The sequence below is a fragment of the Magnolia sinica genome, chromosome 3 (genome assembly GCF_029962835.1).
Source record: "Magnolia sinica isolate HGM2019 chromosome 3, MsV1, whole genome shotgun sequence".
Lineage (NCBI taxonomy): Eukaryota > Viridiplantae > Streptophyta > Magnoliopsida > Magnoliales > Magnoliaceae > Magnolia > Magnolia sinica.
This window is the reverse complement of record NC_080575.1, coordinates 105105081-105125387: the sequence shown is the minus strand read 5'-3', so window position 1 is coordinate 105125387 and position 20307 is coordinate 105105081. Positions and strand designations below refer to the sequence as shown.

At 39.1% G+C, this 20307-nt stretch overlaps 1 protein-coding gene across 3 annotated transcripts; it reads left to right on the top strand.

Moving 5' to 3' along the window:
- The first annotated feature begins 6546 nt into the window (after positions 1 to 6546).
- LOC131240542 (probable inactive histone-lysine N-methyltransferase SUVR2) lies at positions 6547 to 20292 on the top strand. 3 transcript variants are annotated; one of them, XM_058238829.1, is made up of 11 exons: positions 6548 to 6965; positions 11594 to 11873; positions 11958 to 11996; positions 12094 to 12670; positions 13328 to 13548; positions 13753 to 14616; positions 14842 to 15107; positions 16359 to 16425; positions 16547 to 16597; positions 19401 to 19497; positions 19732 to 20292. In XM_058238829.1, exons 2-11 carry the CDS (start codon positions 11694 to 11696, stop codon positions 19761 to 19763), a joined length of 2394 nt encoding a protein of 797 aa, XP_058094812.1. In that variant the 5' UTR covers positions 6548 to 6965; positions 11594 to 11693; the 3' UTR covers positions 19764 to 20292. The 3 variants fall into 3 exon arrangements, with proteins under 3 accessions (XP_058094811.1, XP_058094810.1, XP_058094812.1); XM_058238828.1 differs by having other exon boundaries at positions 6547 to 6965; positions 13337 to 14616; XM_058238827.1 differs by having other exon boundaries at positions 6547 to 6965; positions 13328 to 14616.
- Positions 20293 to 20307: the final 15 nt, after the last annotated feature.

Here is a 20307-nt window from a genome sequence, read left to right as displayed (position 1 = left end):
CTCGATTTTAATAATTCATCAATCAATTTCGAATTTATTAGAATTTATTTCTATTTTCTGCTTTCTTTCCTCGTGGATTCGAGAAGTCTCTGTGAGGAGTCCAGAGAAGTTCCGTGGATTCGGAATAGTTATCCTCTTGAGGAAGACGGTGCTCGACCTCACGTCCTCCCCTGCGTCAATTATGTGAGACCCGGATCCACTAAGGTTGGTGGGAACCTGATTGTGGGGCTCACAGTGATTTATGTGCCTTAAATCCACACCATCTAACCATTATCAAAGCTCATTTTAGGGCATGATCCCAAAAATAAAGCATGCTCAAATCTTCGGCAGACCACACCATAGGAAACAGTTGCAATTGAATCCCCACCATTAAAAGCTTCATGGAGTCTATCGATTGTTTATTTGCCATCCAACCTGTTGATAAGGTTACAAAGACTTATATGAAGAGACCACTTAAATATCATTTTCATCCAAAGCTTTTATGGCCCATGAGAAGTTGTTAATGGTCAATTACTACTGTTTACTTACCATGGTCCATTGAGATTTGAATCTACTTCATTTTGTGGATCATGCCCTAAAATGAATTTTCAATATAGATGAACTGCATGGATATAGTCACATACATCAAGGTGGGCCCCACATTTAGGGGTCCCACGCACCTCGGTGGATCTGGGGATCCAACGAAGCCGCACCGATCCAACTCAAGCGAGTGGCGCGGGAAGGGACCAAGAGAGTTTTCCTGAGATCATCTCTTTGGACTTTTATCCTCAAGTTTATACAGTTAAGAGAGGAACATAGATTGGGCACTACTGCACATTGTTAATCCATTTTCCTATATTGTTTTAGGAAAGGATCCAAAAAATTAAGTATATCGAAGGCTCTGGTGAACCACACTACAAGAAATGGCAATGATAATGATGCCAACCATTGAAACCCTGATAGGGCCCACCTTTATGTTTTTCTACTGTCCAACGTGTTCATAAGATCACATAAACTTGGTTGAAGGAAAAATACAAATATCATATTGCTCCAACACTTCTGTCTCCTATGGTCACTATAAAGTTTTTAACCATAAGTGTTTAATTCCAACTCTCTGGTCCACTTGAGCTTTGGATTTTCTACATTTCTAAACCTATACCTTAAAATGGCATGGAAAGCTGGATGGATGGAATAAAACCTATATATCAAGTTGACCCCCTGGAGCTTGAGCATGTGCTGAGCTGGAAACAACGGGATAGTATCCAATATGCGTCCTTTGCTAAGCCCATGCCTTGTATACATCAACTAATGCGGACGCTGCCCCATGTGCTTGTGTGGTCGATTGGTACAATTAGAGGTGGGCATCGAGCCGAGTCGAGGTGGGCCAAGCTCAGCTCGGCTTGTCCATACTGTACTCGAGCTCAAGCTCGGCCTCGAGGTCAACATTGAAGCTTGGCTTGTTTGCCAAAGCTGTCGAGTCGAGTTCGAGTCAAGCTAGTGGTTCGAGTCGAGTCGAGCTCGAGCTTGTTGGGTGAGAGAGTAATAGTTTATATTTTTGATCTTCCTTCATTGATGAAAAATTCAAAAATCTTAAAAGAATCAAAGCAAAACCCGATGAAAAAATCAAACAAAATTGTGAATCAGATAAGGAAACTTGTAAGAACTGATCTGTTCTTGATCTTTTTCCATCAGAAGAAATCTAAGTACTAAAAAAGAAGCAGAGCAAAACACATATCAGAAATCCAAGTAAAGAGCTTTAGCCAATCTGATCATTGAATTTCCTTGAAGCTCTAACAAATCTGAGAATAACCCATCTCGGATTTCTTGGGTTTCTCGCCCAAAAAGCGGATCTCAAGAGATTAAAATCATAATATTGTAGAGCTGAAATGAAAACTAGTGGTGGTGGTCTAGACGGGCTTGCGGCTAGCAGTGGATAAAGAAAGAGAAAGGAAAAGGGGAAGGGAAAGGGAGAGAAGGTGCGTGCAGTCGAGTAGAGACTTTAGGTTTTTTTTTTTATAGTTAAAACTTAAAACTTATATTAATATAATATATTATAATATATATATATATATATATATATATAATATTTATTAATCGAGGCGAGTCGAGCTTGAGTTCGAGCTTTGAGTCAAGTCGAGTTCGAGTCGAGTCGAGTTGAAATGCCCCCTAGTCAAACTCAGCTCAAACTCAACTCGAGCATCAAATAATTAGCTTGACTCAGCCCAAATTAGCCATTTAAGTCGAGTCAATCTGAGTTGACTCGAGCGAGTTTTTCAAGCTAGCTCAACTCGTGAACAACCCTAGGTACAATTCATTTCGCTAGCTCATTTTAGGGCATGAGCCCAAAACTGAGGCAAAAACAAATATCAAGAAAACCACACTATAAGAAACTATGGTAATTGAACACCCGTTGTAACAAACTTTTTGAATACTACGAGAGCTTAGGATGAAGCTAATATTTGTGTTTCCTTTCAATTAGGTCTTTTTGACCCAATCAATGAATTAAATAGCAAAAAACATCACAATAGACACTAAAAAGCTTTTATTGATGGGTAATAAATCATTACCATTTCTTGTAGGGCGGTCGCTTGGTGTTTGAATCTGCCTCATTTTTTGGACCATGCCTAAATGAGGTGGCAAAATGGATAAACCGCATAGATAAAATATATATACACCATGGTGGAGCTATTATTGATGGAGCTTTTCTAGCACCCACATGGTTAAAACTGAGTTGACCACCTTCACCTTATATCACCTTGTGGATGTTTTTGCCAAAGATAAACGTAGACAAGCTAGAAAACGTTAGCTGATTTTTTTAACTAACCGTATTTGTATTTGTTCAGTTAATTGCGGCCCACTTACCTAGACGACGACTTGGCTTTTGAAATAGGGAATATGTAGTGTTGCTCTTTTTATGGGTGACCAAATGTTGTACCTATCTGTCATGCTGGCATGGGCAGTGGCATGTGCGTTAGCTTACTTGTATATAGGCTTAGCAAAGCTCTAAAAAAAAAAAAAGGCATGGACGCGTGGTTGGACATAAACATGCCATGTGATGTTTGTGAGAAACCCACTTCATCCATTCTTTTTTTCCATATGTGTTAGGACATAAACATAAAATAATGAGATTAATTCAAAACTCAAGTGGGCTATGTGATAGGAAAAGGTAGAGATTGAATGCTCACCATTGGAACATTCTTAGGCCCATATAAGTTTGGTTCAAGCTAATATTTTCATATTTTTTAATTCATCCCAATAAAAGTGATGTTATGAGCAATCTGGATGCCATATAAGCATCATAATGGACCTTGAGAAGGTTCTAGGCCTGTTTGGGAGCGTGGATTTGGAACCCCCTAGATTCGGAACCTCTAGGATTTGAATTTGCAATCCTCACAGTGTGTTTGGCACCCTGGAGTATGAATCAACTTTAATCCAAAAATACCTATGCATGGCATCTTTATAGGGGTTTCAATTTAATTACTAAATCTACTTTAATATCTCTAATTAGTGAGATATATAAATTTTGACACTATGGCTGTGATAAGCCTGCTGAAATATACGCTTTGCCTAAAAATGATGAAATTCCAAGTCTTGGATGGACCGCAAGCACAAGATCATGTGTGAGTAACTAACCAATGATTTTTAATCGTTGATTAATAGGGACAATGTTTGGACGGTGCTGATTTACATGGAGAATATTTGGACGGTACTGATCATCATTAGTAGGCCATGTGCCCAATAGAATGATAGTATACAGTGACACACGTCACACTTGCAACTATTGAAATGATTTTAGGTGTAATCCAAGCTTTTATTGTGGATTGCAAACCCCCTCAACGAGGGGACTAGAAACCCCCTGGATTTGTGACCCCCCATTTACTTTATGCGTCAAACAACCAGGGGATTTAAAACCCCCTCCAATCCACGGTGCCAAACGACCTCTAATAGTAACCATTTCTATTCCTACTTTTTCCTATTGAGTGGCCCACTTGGTTTTGGATCTGCCTCATTTGAGGATTGTCCTAAAATGAGTTGGCAAAATGGTTGGATGGGTGAATTTCTCACGGACATTGTAGTAGGCCCCACAGCTTCTAATGGATGCATCCAGTTGCAACAAAGAAATAAAACATCCTTCCATAATGCATACCATCTTCAGAGGCAGTGGATCACATGAACATGTCTAGATAGTATAGAATAGGATGGGGATGTGGATTCGCATGCTTTTAGGATCTCCTAACTACTTTTCATTGCAAACATCCATGTTCCTGTCTGACTTCATGGGGACCTCACCACTACAGTGACCTGACTCTAAGGCTTATTATGATGTATGTGTTTTATTTATGTTGTCCATTCGTTTGCTCGTTTTAGGGTAGTAGTTCAAAAATAATGAAAATATAAAACTCAAATGGACCACGTCATGAGAAATAGTGGATAATGAACAAATATCATTGAAATACTTAAGTTTTGGATGGAGATAATATTTAAGTTTTCATTTCATCCAGGTATGTTTGACTTTGTTGATAAGTTGGATAGCAAGTAAACATCATGCTAGCCTCGACAAAGTTCTAATAGAAGGTGTCTTCTTGCCATGTGGGCCATTTGAGCTTTAGATATACATCTTTTGGCCTATGGATACAACAGAGACACTACGGTGGGCCCATAGAATCATGTCATTGGGCGATCCACAACAATCAGGATGGGGCTCATGTGATTAGGCCACGGAAGTTGAAGGTTAGCCCACCTTATGATTGGATAGGAGTCGCATGACCTCAAACATTGATCTAGTTCAGATCCAAGCTATTTACATGATGGGATCCACATTATATGGACAATTCCCTAATAACCTCCCTTGCAATTGCTTAAGGGGGTGTTTGGGGCATGATATTAGATGAGGTTAAGTATTATCATATTAAAAAAATATAATTATTACATGTGATAGGAATTGTCCTACGTTGCTATGGGATACTATGGCACAAATGTAATTACATGTGGTATTTGGTTGTTAGTTTGTTCCCCATTGAATATAAATATACCAACTATCATTTAGAATAATTGAAAATAACATGTGTTATATCCGTATTGTTATTTCATTTTGCAACTTTATTTTATGGCATAGGTTTAAAAATGAGCCGGTTCCAAAGCTTATGTAAACCACACCATATAAAGCAGTGAGATAATGACACTTGCCATTGAAATATTTCTAGGGCTCATTGTAATGTTTATTTGCCATTTAGCCTATTCATAAGGTCAAACAAGCACGGATAAAGGGTAAACACAAATATTAGCTTGAATTAGAACTTTAGCAGCCCTCAAGAAGTTTTCAATAGTAGCCGTTCAATCCCCATTGCTTTCTATAGTGAGATTCACATGAGGTTTGGATATACTTGATTTTTGGGTCCACACCCTAAAATGATCTCGAAAAATAAGTGGATGGTGTGGATATAGTCCTTACATCATGATGGGACCTACAAAACTTATCGACATCTACAAAACTTTTTAAATATTTTGGCGGGGAGTCATTTTAATCCAATACAACCAAATGCAAATCTATCCGACCTAATTTCATTATTCTCCGTTCTTCTCAGATGATGTGTGAATTTTGAATGGTGCCGAACGCAATTTCATCCCACGTGATTCCATATGACACCGTGAGCCAGACACCCGTTAGGATAGAACGTTTAACAATGCGAATCAACGTTGGCTCATGCGTCAAAGATTTGACGGGTAGGCGTCGTCCATGACTCCACGTGAACCACTATATCAACGGCGTCGAACAAGGAACCGTGGATCCAGTTCTTTTTATAGAGAATCCAAAGCTATACCGATTATACAACTCATACCGCTACACTCGAGCATCATGCCATGGACGGCCAGGATCGGGAGCAGTTGCTCTTCGCATGCGACGGTGACGGATGGGATGCAATTAAGTGCACCTGTCCTGGGTCTCCACCAGTCGACCCTGCTGCCTGTTTTATGCAACACCCTGCAGCGCATGTTAGCTGTGTCAAGGTACACATCAAATAGAAAAATGTATGTTTCATCAGTTCGCGAACGGATTGCCTGTACTCGCGCAAAGAAATATCTCTGCGCCCGGAGCTATGTGGGATCCATAGAGATGTCTGTGGTAAATCCACTCCGTTCATCTGTTTTGAAAGACCACAATATGACATGATTCTAAAAATCATTCAGATCCGAAACTCATGTGGGCCATACCGAACGAAATAATGGGGATTGAAAGCCAGGCGGTGACAGAAGTTCTATATCAGGATGATATTTGTTCTTACAGTTTATCTGAGTGGTAATAATTCTATGAACGGTTTGGATGGCATATAAACATCATGATCAGCTCCAAGAAGGTTTCAACAGTGGAAGTTGCTGTTCCCACTTTTTCATGTGGTGTGTCCCAACTGAGTTTGAGATCATCCTCATTTTTATCAAATCATCTTATTGTGGTCTTTCAAGACAGATGGATAGAGTGGATTTGTGAAGGAAATCTCTATGGACCCCACACATCCCCAGGCACAGAGATATCCAAGTGCCCGGGGTCACTGGCAATCCGCTCCCATTTCAGTTCACGCCATCTTTTCCCTCGCTTCGGCTCTCTCACTCTTCCCGAAACGAGCCAGACAGGGAGACGATTGTCTTCGAGTTCCTTTTTGCCCTAATTCCCCTATCTGTACAGTATCACATCTCGATTTCGCTTGAAAATGCCTGCTGTTTCTCTTTCCATTCGTGTTCGCGAGGCGATTTTTAGCTCGTTTTGACCTTTTCCGCTCAAAACCCCTTCGGAAATCGCTATTTCTCGCATCTTGTGCTTTCAATGGCTTCTAGCTGCAAATGCTACTTGAATCTCGTTCGATTTTGGGGCTGGAAGATGATTTTCGGTTCTTTTTGAGGTTGCTGGTGGGAATCCCTTTTGGAAATCGCTTTTCCCTGTGTTCTGTGTGTTGAACGGGTTGAAATCAGTTGCATGAGTGAAATGCTTGGTAAATCTCTTCCCTTTTTTGTTAGAAGATGACTTTTTGGGCCTGTTAAGTTTGCCTTTTTCTTCCATTGAAATCTATTTGTAAATCATGGTTTTTTGTGGGGGTTTTTTGTTCAAAGGGTTGAAATCAGTTGCATGAACGAATTGCTTGGAAAACCTGTTATGATTCGTAGTCAGCGGATGATCCGAGTAAGGTTTAATGTTCTTCTGTTGTAATCCCTTCGGAAATCGCTGTACCTTGCCGTCTCTGCCTCGGATGAGTTGGAATTAGTTTCTTGACCGAAATGCTTGCTACATAGAGGTTGGAAGATGACTTCGTGTCCGTCTTGAGTTCTTCCATCAAAATCCCTCTGGAAGTTCCACTTTCTCGATGTTTCTGCTTTGAATGGTTCGCAGTTTGTTGCAGAAGTATGTTTCTTAGGAGATGATCTTGCGTGCATTTTGAGGTTTTGTGGTTGCATTAATTGTTTTCTTTTTCTGTTAAGCTAGTTGATTCTCTTTAAAGCCTGTAGCATTTGAGGGTCATTTCTCATGTTGCTCAAGTTATCAGCTCTTTTTTTTTTTTTTGAAGTTGCTTCAATGATAATATGAGGATGTATTTATGTGGTATGAGCAATTTTCTTGTAATGGTTGTGAGTTTTTTTCTCCTGCTGCTTCATTATCTGATTCATTCTGTAATATTGCATTGCCAGAGTTTTATGCATCCTGTTGGTGGAATCTATTTCTTTACTCTCTCTCTCTCTCTCTCTCTCTCTCTCTCTCTCTCTCTCTCTCTCTCTCTCTCTCTTCTTCTTCTTCTTCTTCTTTATTTTTTTATTTTTTTATTTTTATTTTTTTGTGTTCTTTCTAGTGGATATGTGTTTCATTTTTATGCTGGAAATTTTTGCAGGGAATGCGATGTTTCAAAATATTGAGTACTCTAGCTGAAGTTTGATTGCATTTTGAAATTTTTTGTGCTTGGATGGGAGTGGATGTTTGTGGAGGATTATGCATGTTGATAAGATGTCTTGTTTTGTCAAGCTGTTGTACTTATTCTTTTGTGATGGATTTTATTTTATTTATTTATTTATTATTATTATTATTATTATTATTATTATTATTATTTTGCTTTCTTGCAGAAGTGCATCATTTCCTCTGCTGATTTTGTAGCTCTTTGTATTTTGTTAGTGTGTTTTAGCATTTTAATCAATGCTTGTGATGCAGATTTCTTCCTATCGTGGTTTTGCTGGAATATGACTTTCTTTTGAACTTTCCTTGACATGTTGAGCAGCTGCTACTGCATGCTTAATTTCTTTAAGCATTATTTATTGTATGTTCTGTTTCATTACATTTAGCAGCTCTTTTAGGGGTCTTTTGTTTGCGTGTTGGATAACTCACTAAAAGCATGCATCCCTGTGTCCAATCGCATTTGAATGCAGCATTTGCATGAGACAAGAGTTGTCCATTTGGGTTTTGGACATGGCTGTCCAAAATATTGCATACTGTGGTGTCAAAGGGGGAAGCTGGAATGTAGCTGTCCAAGGCCAAGGCTTCCAAAAAAAATGCTCTCTAGCAGATGCCTCTAACACTACGTGGTCTTGATTTAGGGAGCGGGCAAGTTCACATTTTGGGACCCACTTACCACAAGGCCTGAATCTTACATGTGTCCCATATTGGCACCCCTTAAATATGTGATTCTGCAACACACTCTTCAGTGATGTCCGCATGGTGTCATCCAAATGCAAAATAGCAGCATCAACGGATAGCCCTGTCCATGCACCCTTATGCAATACATGAGCTGTGTTGAGTGAGTTGTCTACACATCTAAACACCATCTTAAGGAACTCAGATTTGGCCGTTGTCTACACATTCAATTTGTGGACAATATGCTTCTTTTTTGCAAGGCGGAAGAGACGAAGATTGATAATTTGAGTATGATCCTTTAATGTTTTGAAGCGGTTTCCGGGCAAAAGGTTGATTTGGCCAAATGTGAAATGCTAGGTGTTCACTTGGATATTGATGAAATTGGGTGCCTAGCTGGATCTTTTAGGTGCTAGGCGGGAGCTTTCCCATCATCTTATTTGGGCCTTCTTCTTTGCATTGGAAAGCTGGCCAAGCACCTTTGGGATATAGTGGTGGAAAGATTTGAGAGAAAATTGGCTGGGTGGAAAGGGAGGTATTGGTCTCTCGGAAGGTGAATTGCCCTCATTCAAGCAGCTCTATCCAACCTGCCCCTTTATTTCATGACGCTTTTCAGGTTTCCAAGAGCGGTTCTTGCACATCTTGAGAAGCTTAGATGGGATTTTCTTTGGGGCAACTCGCTTGAAAATAAAAGGTTCCACATGTTGGAGTGGGGTGAAGTTTGCATTCCTTATGAGGAAGGTGGTGCTGATACTCATAATTTGGGCTTGATGAATGAAGCCCTTTCGGGTAAATGGTGGTGTCGGTTTGGGGTGGAAATGGGAGCTCTTTGGAGAGTGATTATTGCTAGTAAATATGGTTGCTCGGAAGGAGGGTAGTGGACTAAGGAATCCTCTAACTACAGAGCGTCAGTGGTATGGAAAGGCATTTCTAGCACGAGATCTAAGTTCAAGGAAGGATTGGCTTTCTCTTTGGGCAACAGGGAGAGGATACGCATTTGGGAAGATGTGTGGATGGGCGACTTGCCCCTTATGATTAGATTATCGGCTATTGCTAGTTTGGCTTCGGACCGATGTGTTATGAGTTTTGTGGTGAGATGGTTGTGTGGGCTCCGTTGTGTCACCATTTCCTTTGGGAACAAGAGGTTGACGAGTATGCCACTCTTTTAGAGTGGTTGCATTCTTGTAGACCTTCATTTGGTGAAAGTGACAGTATGGTTTGGACTAGAGACAAGTCCTCGGTTAGATCCTTCTACTTCATGCTTTTGAAGGGTGGGGGGAATACTAGGAAAACACCCCACACATGTTACCATGACCCCCCGACCTAAGATTGGGGCTTTTGGTTTGCTAGTAGGCAGAAATAGAGTTCTGACGATCGACAATATTTATAAGTGTTCTATGTTCATCCCAAATATTTGCCTTATGTGCATGTCCAATGCCGAGTTGGTTAACCATCTTTTTATCCACTGCCCCTTTTCCGAGTATGGGCTTCTCTTCTTGGTAGATTCAACTTGGCTTGGTCTATGCCTTTTGATAGTGGTGATCTTTTATTGGGCTTGAGATATCTCTTCGCAAAATAATGCTCAAGCAGTTTGGAGGCTGTCTCCTTGCAGGTTGTCGATTTGGGGAGAGAGGAATGGAAAATGCTTTCGCAGTGTTAGACAAAGCATTGATTGGGTTGTCATGCTTGGGATATTGTTATAGAATGGGCGGAGAGTAAGGGATGGCTGGAAAAGTTGTAATTTTCCTTTTTCGTTCTTTTTTGTGTGTGTGTGTGGCTTTCTCCTGTTGTTTTTGCCTCTTGGCACTACCTCACTGCCCTTTCTAATGAAAAAGCCCTCATTATCTTTCGAAGAAAAAAGAAAGATATCCATATTTATATAAAAAAGAAGAAGTTGATTTGAGTATTTTATCCTTTACATGTTTCTGTTTCCACTTTCAATTTTTGCAGCCTATACACTGCATATATATTTAAATATAACTAGGTTGTAGGTTATCGAAAGTGGCAAACACTTCAAAATTGGCTCCTTAACCCATTTCCGGAACTTCCATTTTAGGTGTAATTGCTGTGCCCATGAAGTACCATGTGGTAACTATCTTGTGCCTGGGTAACTTGAGTATAACCAGTAATTTGTTAAACAATTTTGTGAAATATTATGTTTTTTTTTTTTCCATTTAAAGCATCAATCATAGCTTCAAATTTCTCAACTAAACAAATCGTTATTTTTTATTGTGATTTTTCTGCTTTTGTGAATCGCATTTAACTTCTATTTCTTCAGTTGAATTGAAAGATAATGAGAACTTTTATTAAACTGAAAAAAAAAAAAAAACAACAAACAAAGGGGACACCGAAACAGCGACCTGAAGTTAACCCAAGGAAATCCAGATTACATCCCTTTAAAGTTAAGATAGTGCTAGCCCAGTCTATAACCAGCCTTTTTGCCCTTTGAGAGATACCATCCATGGGATTGCTTGAATTGTATAACCGGCCCTCTTGCCCTTCAGTTGAACTTTTTATTCTCTGGATATCTGTTGTTTGCATGTACTGCTTGTAGCTTTGTTTACAGGTTTTTATTTCTGCTGGAAAGCATTCTACATATTTTTGTGCTTCCTTTGGAATCAAAGCATTGTGGTTTCAATTTGTCTGAGTGTTAGCTGTTAGAAAAGAATTAATTGCAGTTTATCAGAGTCACTATTTAATCCCATTCTGGCTGATAAATGGACACATACATTCTGGTTTCAGTTATACAATTATAACGAGTTGTACTATTGTATAACCAGTAGTAGAATGGATGGGTGCACTGACCAGTCAAGTGGGTGCCAATAAGATTTCCTATTTCACTTTAAGGTGGCATTTTCTTCTACTGTGGTGAGAGTCGCGCTTCATGCACATTCTGCATGGGATTATGCTTATGATGTTAGTCCAAGTTGTACATGTAGGTATTTGTCTGGTGAATGCTTCTTTTTGAGAGATTTGTCTTCTTCTTATCTTACTGGTCCAATAATGTAGGTGTTCTTTTGGTGTATGAGCACTTTTATTGGAAGGAAAAGGGGGCACGGGCGGCCTAAGTGTGTGTTGTAGATGTTTTGTGTCACTTTCGGATTCAGTGATGGCACCTTCCAGAGCTGCCAGTGCCGTGGAAGCCATGAAAACGCTAGGAATTCCTCAACAGAAGGTGAAACCTGTTTTAAAGAACCTACTGGAGGTTTATGATAACAACTGGGAACTTATTGAAGAAGAGAATTATAGAGTTCTTGCAGATGCTATATTTGATTATGAGGATTCTAAGGTACATGCTTATTACTTCAAACTCCATACTGGTTCCATGTTCCCTTTCTCATAATATTTTTGAATTTTTACCTGTTTTTATCAGGAAGAGGAAACAAAGAAGAAGAAAGTTGATGAAATTGATGTATGTAACCCATTTGATGTACTTGCTTTGGTGGTTTTCTCTGTGATCCTTTTGTATCTTTGTTAATGAATTCCCCCCTTTGACTTCTTGGACCCAGATTGTGGAAAACAAGAAGAAAGAAGCTTTGGTAGCTGATGAACTAGCACGGCCAAAGAGAAGATTGCAGCCAAGACATGATAGTGATCATTGCTCTTCACCTTCTGCACGTAACTCGGGAATAGTGATTGGTGAATCTTCATCTAAAAGGCCAAAATTAGTTGAGGCTGTTTTGCCACAAAGTTTTCTCAGACAGGAGAACTCAGAGCTGCTTTCACCTAATACACATGCTACCGAGAAAAGAACTGAACCCATGTCAAATTTGGCACATGTCACAGAGAAGCAAAGTCAGGCTGTTACACCCCAAACATTCCTCAGAGAGAAAAGATCCAAACCTCTATCACCTCAAATTGCTCCTAGGGAGAAAATGCCAGTTTCTGAGAGAATTTCTAAGACCAGCTTTAAAGAACCGAAGATGGAACCTGGTGTTGATCTTTTGCCGAAAGGAGATATGTCTATTCAACATCACTGTAATGCACTAATTACGCCCAAAAATGAGCCCTTTGCTGATGATATTCCACAGTTTGAGGTCCCTATTGCTGTGATCCATCCTGTTCCAAGTCCAGTAAGAAATGAAGGTATTTTTATCTCTTGATGTTGGCTCATCTGTTCTGCATTTTTCAGCTAAGATGCATCATCTGTTCTCCTTCTTACCGTTAGGATACAAAGATACTCCAAATAGTTAACAGATTTGCATTGTATCTCATCTTATACTTCAATTTCAAGTGTAAAAGCGAAACTCATGGCATATCAATGTCGCAAGTGGTACAATAGACCAGCCGGTGCCGTATGTGAGGTTCCAAAGGGAGCCACAGGGGCTGTTTAATGACTGATGCTATGCATTCCTGCTGTTGGCAGTTGCTTTCCAGCTGGTAACCAATCGCGTCCTGAAAGCACATAAATTTTTAATTGATTGTTCTGTTTGCTTCTCCAACTGGAAATTGGCACTGTTTATGGTCATCAATCATTGTATAGCCCATGTTGCATGAGAAAGCCATTAACACTTAAAGAATGATGGCAAATGGTATGCTTCAGTTTTGTCTGCTTCCCCAACTTAATTTGTGCACCACGGCCACCAGGCTTTCAAAAAATGTTTGTGAATGAAGATCTTCTCTCTCTCTCTCTCTCTCTCTCTCTCTCTCTCTCTCTCTGTTATTTTTTTTTTCTTCTGGTGTATGGCTGAATGATAAAATTTAATTGATGCAGTTCTAACTGGCTAGCATTGTTGTGTTTAGTTCACCCAGATCCAAATAGTAAAGAAGGTTCTTCATCTGGTAATGATTCTACTTCACAAACAGATGCCCTGGAAGCCCTGGCATCACAGTACGTAGATGCTGAGGATGAAGGAGGTGGTGTTCCAGGGACAACATGCCAGAATGGAACAAGTCTTGAGCTCGTAAGCGTTCCAGAGGCATCTCCTGCTCACTTTGAAATCGCATCATCAACCTCTGGAGAGGTGAAAATTTCTCTGACTTGCAACTCTGCCCTTGATCGGTCAGATTTCCATATGCCAAATCTAGATGCAGTTTTAAAACTGGTCGAGGATAAATGTCTCAAATCATACAAATCTATTGAGCCCACTTTTTCAGTCATGAAGCTGATGAAAGAATTGTGCCAATGCTTTTTGGAACTGGGTACTGATTCTACTAATGATAAACAGGAAAACCATGTAAATATCACTCCAACCCTTGATTTCTTGAAAACATCTAATGTGCGAAATGTTTTGGGTGCTAAATGCGATCCCCTACAAGGCAATTACAACATTCCACCGGGTTCCTCAAATGGTTCAGCCAAATCTCATGGCTCTGCTGAGGTGTTACACCAAGTTCCAAGGCTCCTTCTACCTTTGAATGGTCTGGATGGTTTTTGCCGCCGCAAGCAGCCTAACCGGAATGCTTCTAGGAATTCTGATAATGAAAAGGTGAAGGAGAAAAAGGATTCGAAAGGTTCAGTACCTCCAAAGCCAAACTCAAACAGCTTGGTGGCTGTTCAGCAATGCCAAGTCCCCTTAGATGATGCAAGGCCATTGCATGATGTCAATGACATAGCTAAAGGAGAAGAAAGAGTGAGAATTTCGTTGGTAAATGAAATCAATAGTGACCGGTTTCCACCACCTTTTCACTACATACCACGTAACATAGTCTACCAAAATGCTTATGTTAATTTCTCACTTGCGCGAATTGGGGATGAAGATTGTTGTTCAGGCTGTTTTGGTGATTGTTTGTCATCGTCTATACCTTGCGCATGTGCACGCGAAACTGGTGGTGAGTATGCCTATACATTTGATGGCCTGATTAAGGAAGAGTTTTTGGAAGAATGTATTTCTATGAACCGTGACCCTGAGAAGCACCGCCATTTCTACTGTAAGACTTGCCCTCTAGAAAGGTCCAAAAATGAAGATCTTCCTGAACCATGCAAAGGCCACCTAGTGAGGAAATTTATCAAAGAGTGCTGGAGTAAGTGTGGCTGCAATAAACAGTGTGGAAATCGAGTGGTGCAGCGAGGCATATCATGCAATTTGCAGGTCTGTCTTTTGCTTTACATCGATCTTAAATCTTTAATGCTAGCTATTATTGAATTGCATTATATTTTCAAATGCTGAAACAACAAATATTAGAATTTGGAGTTATAACGGTTTCCCTTTTAATTTGAAGATACATTTATAAATTATCTTCTTCTGTTCCTGAAGCTCAGTTTTCTCTTTGTGGTTTATTGGTTCTCAGCATATGATATGTATTGTGTATGACAGGTGTTTTTGACATCTGAAGGAAAAGGGTGGGGCCTTCGAACCCTTGAGGAATTGCCAAAAGGCACTTTCGTATGCGAGTACGTTGGGGAAGTGTTGACCAATTCAGAACTCTATGAACGAAATATACGGTGCACTGGTAATGAAAAGCATCACTATCCAGTGCTTCTAGATGCTGATTGGGGTTCGGAAGGAGTCCTGAAGGATGAAGAAGCGCTTTGCTTGGATGCAACATTTTATGGGAATGTGGCAAGGTTTATTAACCACAGGTGATTTACTAACAATCTGTTATTATTATGTTTTATTATCCTGTATCATTGTCCAATTATTTTGATAGCTTCTGCCTTCTGAAAGAAGTTCTATGATTTGATGCTAACAATATTCATGTTTAATGGAGTGCGTCTGAATGTTTTTACCCAATGATTGTGCTGTTGTCATGGTTTTGACAGGATGGTTATATTATCATAATCATGGTTGTTTTTTTTTTTTTTAAAAAAAAATTATTTATTTATTTAACAATTATTACTGTCGTTGTTGTTGTTACAAAATGTTCTTGTAAAATAGTTTGGCGGTATTCTCTCACTATGGCGATTTTGCTCTCTTGGATGAAATTTTGGGATCGTTTGTGATTTTTATTTTAGGAACTCTGATGCTCATGGGAAGGCATTAGGTCCTTTAGTTCTTTTTGCTTCATCAATTGGTACACTGGAATTGGGCATACTCCACTATGTGTGTGTGCGCGTTGAAAGATAATGAGCTTTTATTTAAAAAGAAGCAGAACTAGAAACAAAAGCAGCAAGAAAACAAAATGCAGAAGCGCTGAGAAGATGGTGCATACTCCACTGTATTTAAGAGAGTAAACATTTTAAAAGGCCAAGGCATTGGGTGAGGCATGCAGGTCTCTTAAGTGGTGTGAGGGTTTTTAACACATGATTATTTAACAGAAATGGATAATCAAAACATGAATAACTAACAAAAGAAAGATTATCTAGACATTAAACAGTTATGATAGAAAATAATATCTGAGGGGTTCATTCATCCATTACATAAAAAGATGCATAAGAAATGGATAGAATTGGGTTAAAAGTACCTTTTATTCAACTCCATAACTATTGTCTTAATGTTGGTCCAGGGATAAAAAGGTAAAACTGTCAAAAAAACTTCTACAATTTCCATCCTTAATAAAGAACAATCCAGAGGTGTAAGCCTCTAAACAAAAGGTGCAAAGCGTACTAGAGGTGTACACATCCCATATGCTTATTTGAGGCATATACCTCACAAACATTAAGCCTTGAGGTCCATGCATTGGAGCGTTTTGGGAGATCCTTGAGGTTTAAGCCTTTGATGCCTTTTAAGATATTGAATATGGTAGAAGTCTTGTAAAGTTCCAACCTATGTGCTGAAAGTTTTTTATGTATACTGTATATTCATTTCTTTTTCTTCATTTATCTATATTACTTTTTTTATGTTTACTTTACAGTGTCCTGCTTCTAATATTATCGATCTATGACCATTTTTAGATGCTTTGATGCAAATTTGGTTGAGGTCCCAGTTGAAGTGGAGACTCCAGATCATCACTACTATCATGTATGATATTTGACCAGTTCCGTTCTCATGCATTTTTCATATGGGACCTTTTTCTTGTGCTATCTAAGCTCAGGATCAAGGTAGTGAATCTAACAAGATTGGCATATTTTCTGGAATGCAGCTTGCCTTCTTTACAACAAGAAAGGTGGAAGCACTAGATGAGCTAACATGGGTGAGTGGCCTGATTTGCCCTAAATATTTATGAATGTGTGGTTCATTTGAAAATTTAGTGCCATTTGGCATCAGTTTCTTTTCATCAGTTACTATCCCTCCGGGATGTATTTTACATCTCTCCTTGTACATGATCCATTATCAGCTGATCGAAATACCATTTGTCAAGCAATTTTTTTCTTGAGAAACTTCTAGCATGCAGTTATTTACTCAAAGGCTGTCTCTATTTACTTCATTTTATTTTTTTCATGTGCTCTCTCAATGTCTCTTCTTTCTTATAAATTTTATAGAATTAATGTGGAATCTATCAAAAAGAAAATAAATAAAGTTAATGTGGAAGCACTGAGTTTTTGATGAATTTATGAGGAAATAAAAAAGCAAGCCACAAAATGCTACCTTTCGCTTGTCATCATGATGCTATCGTATGCACTATTGATTATGAACTGTTCATTTAACATTTTCAGAAATCATGGCACTTCAAAATTAGTCTAGATCCTGTTTGAAGTTTCAACTAAGGATCCATCTCATGTCACTATCATTTACGTATATCATTCTTGTTCCAGAAACACTTCATCTAAGTCGCATGATTATAATTCTTCATTTATAATATTATTCTGTTTGTTGCAAGCTTCAAAATCAGAGTCTTATGTGGTGCAAATAGTGTGATGGACTTGGTAACCCACCAAGGCTAGGTCCTTTTATCAAGTTAGGCATCAATTGAAGTAACACAGTTGCTGGTTGGCCTTTCTTGTGCCTTTCTGTTGGGTGCCCCTTCTTTCTTGGGCTTTGATCTTCTTCTTCTTTCTTTCTTTCTTTTTTTAAAAAAATAAATAAATAAATAATTATTAGTGGGATATCAAACTACACGTTCATGGTGAGTAGATTGAGATTGGGGTGTTCTGTAATGGTAACGGTGGCCATAACGGCCACAACCGTTAACTTTACGATACAGGTCGTAACGGCTGTTACAGCCCCAGTAACGGCCGTTACGGTCTCTTTTTTTTATTGAAAAAAAAAAATCCTGAAAAACCTGTATTTGCCCCGTAATGTTGATTAAAAAGTATGGAAAGCCTGTATCTGCCCCATAATAGAATTACGGGGCTGTTATGGCCTTTATAGGGGACGTAACGTGCCGTTAATGATAGTTACGGGTCACTTTTTTCCATAACGATTGTTACGGCCGTTACGACCCCGTAACACGTAACGGTTGCCACCGTTGCCTTTATGTAACGGCCTTTACGGCACACCATGTGTGGAATAGGAGACAAACAGTGGCAATGGATGTGACCTTTACTCTTTAATATAATTCAGCAACGTGGTTGTGTGATACTTCCAAGGAAAAATTGAATGCTAGGGCAGCATAGCATTGCATGGCCAAGCTCATTTTGAGGATTTGTGGATGAAATTATTTCCATAGGATCTACATGTTGAGCTAAGTTTTGGTTCTTGGCATGCTGGCTAAATAATTCAGCCATGGACACGGTTGGTCGGAAACAGTGGCATACGAGAGTTGGATACGCTACCACATCTATACAAAATTTTAAGTGACTAAATATTACATTTTGATTGTATTATTATTTAAATATAAAAATCACAAAATAATTAGTAGGAACAATAAACCTAGAAATCATTTATTAAATGTAAAATAAATCCAAACAAATAAAAGACAACCACTGTGGTCATAAAAGAGTTAATAGTTTTATGCCAGCTGTGCCCAGGAGAGTCAAAGATGCAGGCACTGACATATGTTGGCGTGGCACAAATTCCAGATAGTGGTAGTATGTTCATAGCTGACATGTTATCTTGAGCATCTGATGCATTCAACCAGTAAATTCACATGTTTCCATGAGTAGCTGATTCTCTATCGAACTGTTTTCTCCAGCCAATGGTTTGCTGAATACCTCCATTCAACTTACGGCTTTACCAATTCAGTTGGTCTCTCTACAAGCATCAGTAGTTCCACTAAAATCTTCGGCCCCCCTTTTTTTTATTTTTTTATTTTTAATTTTAATGTTTCTATTTTAATGCATTTTATCAACAAATATAATTGGCTGACCCTGTGCAGAAAGAGTTATTTTGTAACCTATTGAGTTGTGTCTGTATGTGTGATATAACTTGATAGTACATATAGCTATCTTCATGCACTTTTGTCACATAGAATTTTGAAAGGTAACACTGTCAGGTATTGAACCCTGGATCACTCACACGGAACACAGTCTCTATGAGCTGGAGACTTTTCTCACATAGAATTACATACTGGTTATACAGAAATTTCCTAGAAAATCTCTGGGAATAGCATCATATATTGTTTGATGGTAGTTGTGAAACAGAATCATTGGAGAATGGAAAAGTTCAGGCCTGAGAATAAAGGCTGGATCGTACTGAAATTTTGCAATTATTTATTTTATTTTAAGGAATGTAACCCTGTTGTATTTTAAAATTCCCTGTAAATGATGGGCTATTATTTTGAAAATAGTGCCTGTTATTTCGACAGGTTTTCATTGCATAACACAACTTACAGTGCGATGCCCGTCTTGAATTAGCGGACAGTGGGCAGTGCTCAGTGGAGCTGAGCAATGGCTCCTGGGTCAAGTCCTATTAGTTGCATCACATTCGTAGATGTGGTGATTATTTCTTGTGCTCCCTATCTGGTGGTTCCTTATAAACTGCTACAGGACCTAGACAGCTTTTATATGTAGTAGATGCACTAAGCATCCATTTATAGTTACTTCAAGTGGATTTTTCTAACTAGTAAACAATTTCTAGTTTGTTTAAAGTCATGTACATGTGGAATCCTTTTGCAGGATTACGGGATTGATTTTGACGATCGTGATCACCCAGTGAAGGCATTTCGGTGTGGCTGTGGAAGCAAGTTCTGCCGAGACATGAAGCGTTCAAGCAGTTAGTATCTCATTCCTTCCAGCACTGATGTGTTTGTTTATGGCAAGGGCACATGTAACCCTGCCCTCCAAGATGACATGGATACTGCTGAAATCAACAGATGTTGAGGGGATCATGTCATTTTGTATATGGGGTACACATGCCTTTGTCATGTATGCTATGGCTTGCAATTACTGACGAGGAGACGCAATGCCTATTAACTGGCAATCATAATGTTCTTGTTTCATGGCACAGGATCTAAACAGAGAGCTTTAGTTTTGAGATGAAACATCACGTGTCTCTGCAACTAGAGGATCAAGTTCATATACTGTGAAGCTGCATTTCTGTTTATGGGTTTTTCTCCATGGTGAAAAGGGGGAGCAGCATTTTGAGTTATGTTTCTGGTAGACTGATGTTTGCTGAGGTAACACATCAATGACGGTGGTTGTAGATATTTTGGCCTGGATAAGTTGCCTAAGGGCATTTTGGGGATGTATGTATAGGGTTTGTGGATGTATAGCTGCTGGATTAGCCTTTGCTTGTGAATCGTCTTCCTGCTCTGTATGGAAGGGTAGGCTGTTTATAAGACACTAATGAATTGCTAACAAGGGAAATACCTAATGTTGCGTTATGCACGTTGGGTATAACCTTGCTTTTTCTGGCTGGCCCTCCTTTGGGTTTTTTTTTTGCTCAAGTGACCACAGAGAACCCTTTCAGGGGTTTCAGAGAATAGTGGTCTCTTGGTTTGTTAGAGGTATAATACGATGCCAGGAGATGATATCACCATATAATCTCTTAGTATACAATTTTTGTTGCTACTGCACAATGTTT

Bases quoted from the DNA above. Each gene is read 5' to 3' on its own strand.
- LOC131240542 (XM_058238827.1), top strand. From the start codon at position 11,694: ATGGCACCTTCCAGAGCTGCCAGTGCCGTGGAAGCCATGAAAACGCTA. The intron at 16,426-16,546 runs GTATGATATTTG...TCTGGAATGCAG, and splicing joins CAGATCATCACTACTATCAT to CTTGCCTTCTTTACAACAAG. The intron at 16,598-19,400 runs GTGAGTGGCCTG...ATCCTTTTGCAG, and splicing joins CACTAGATGAGCTAACATGG to GATTACGGGATTGATTTTGA.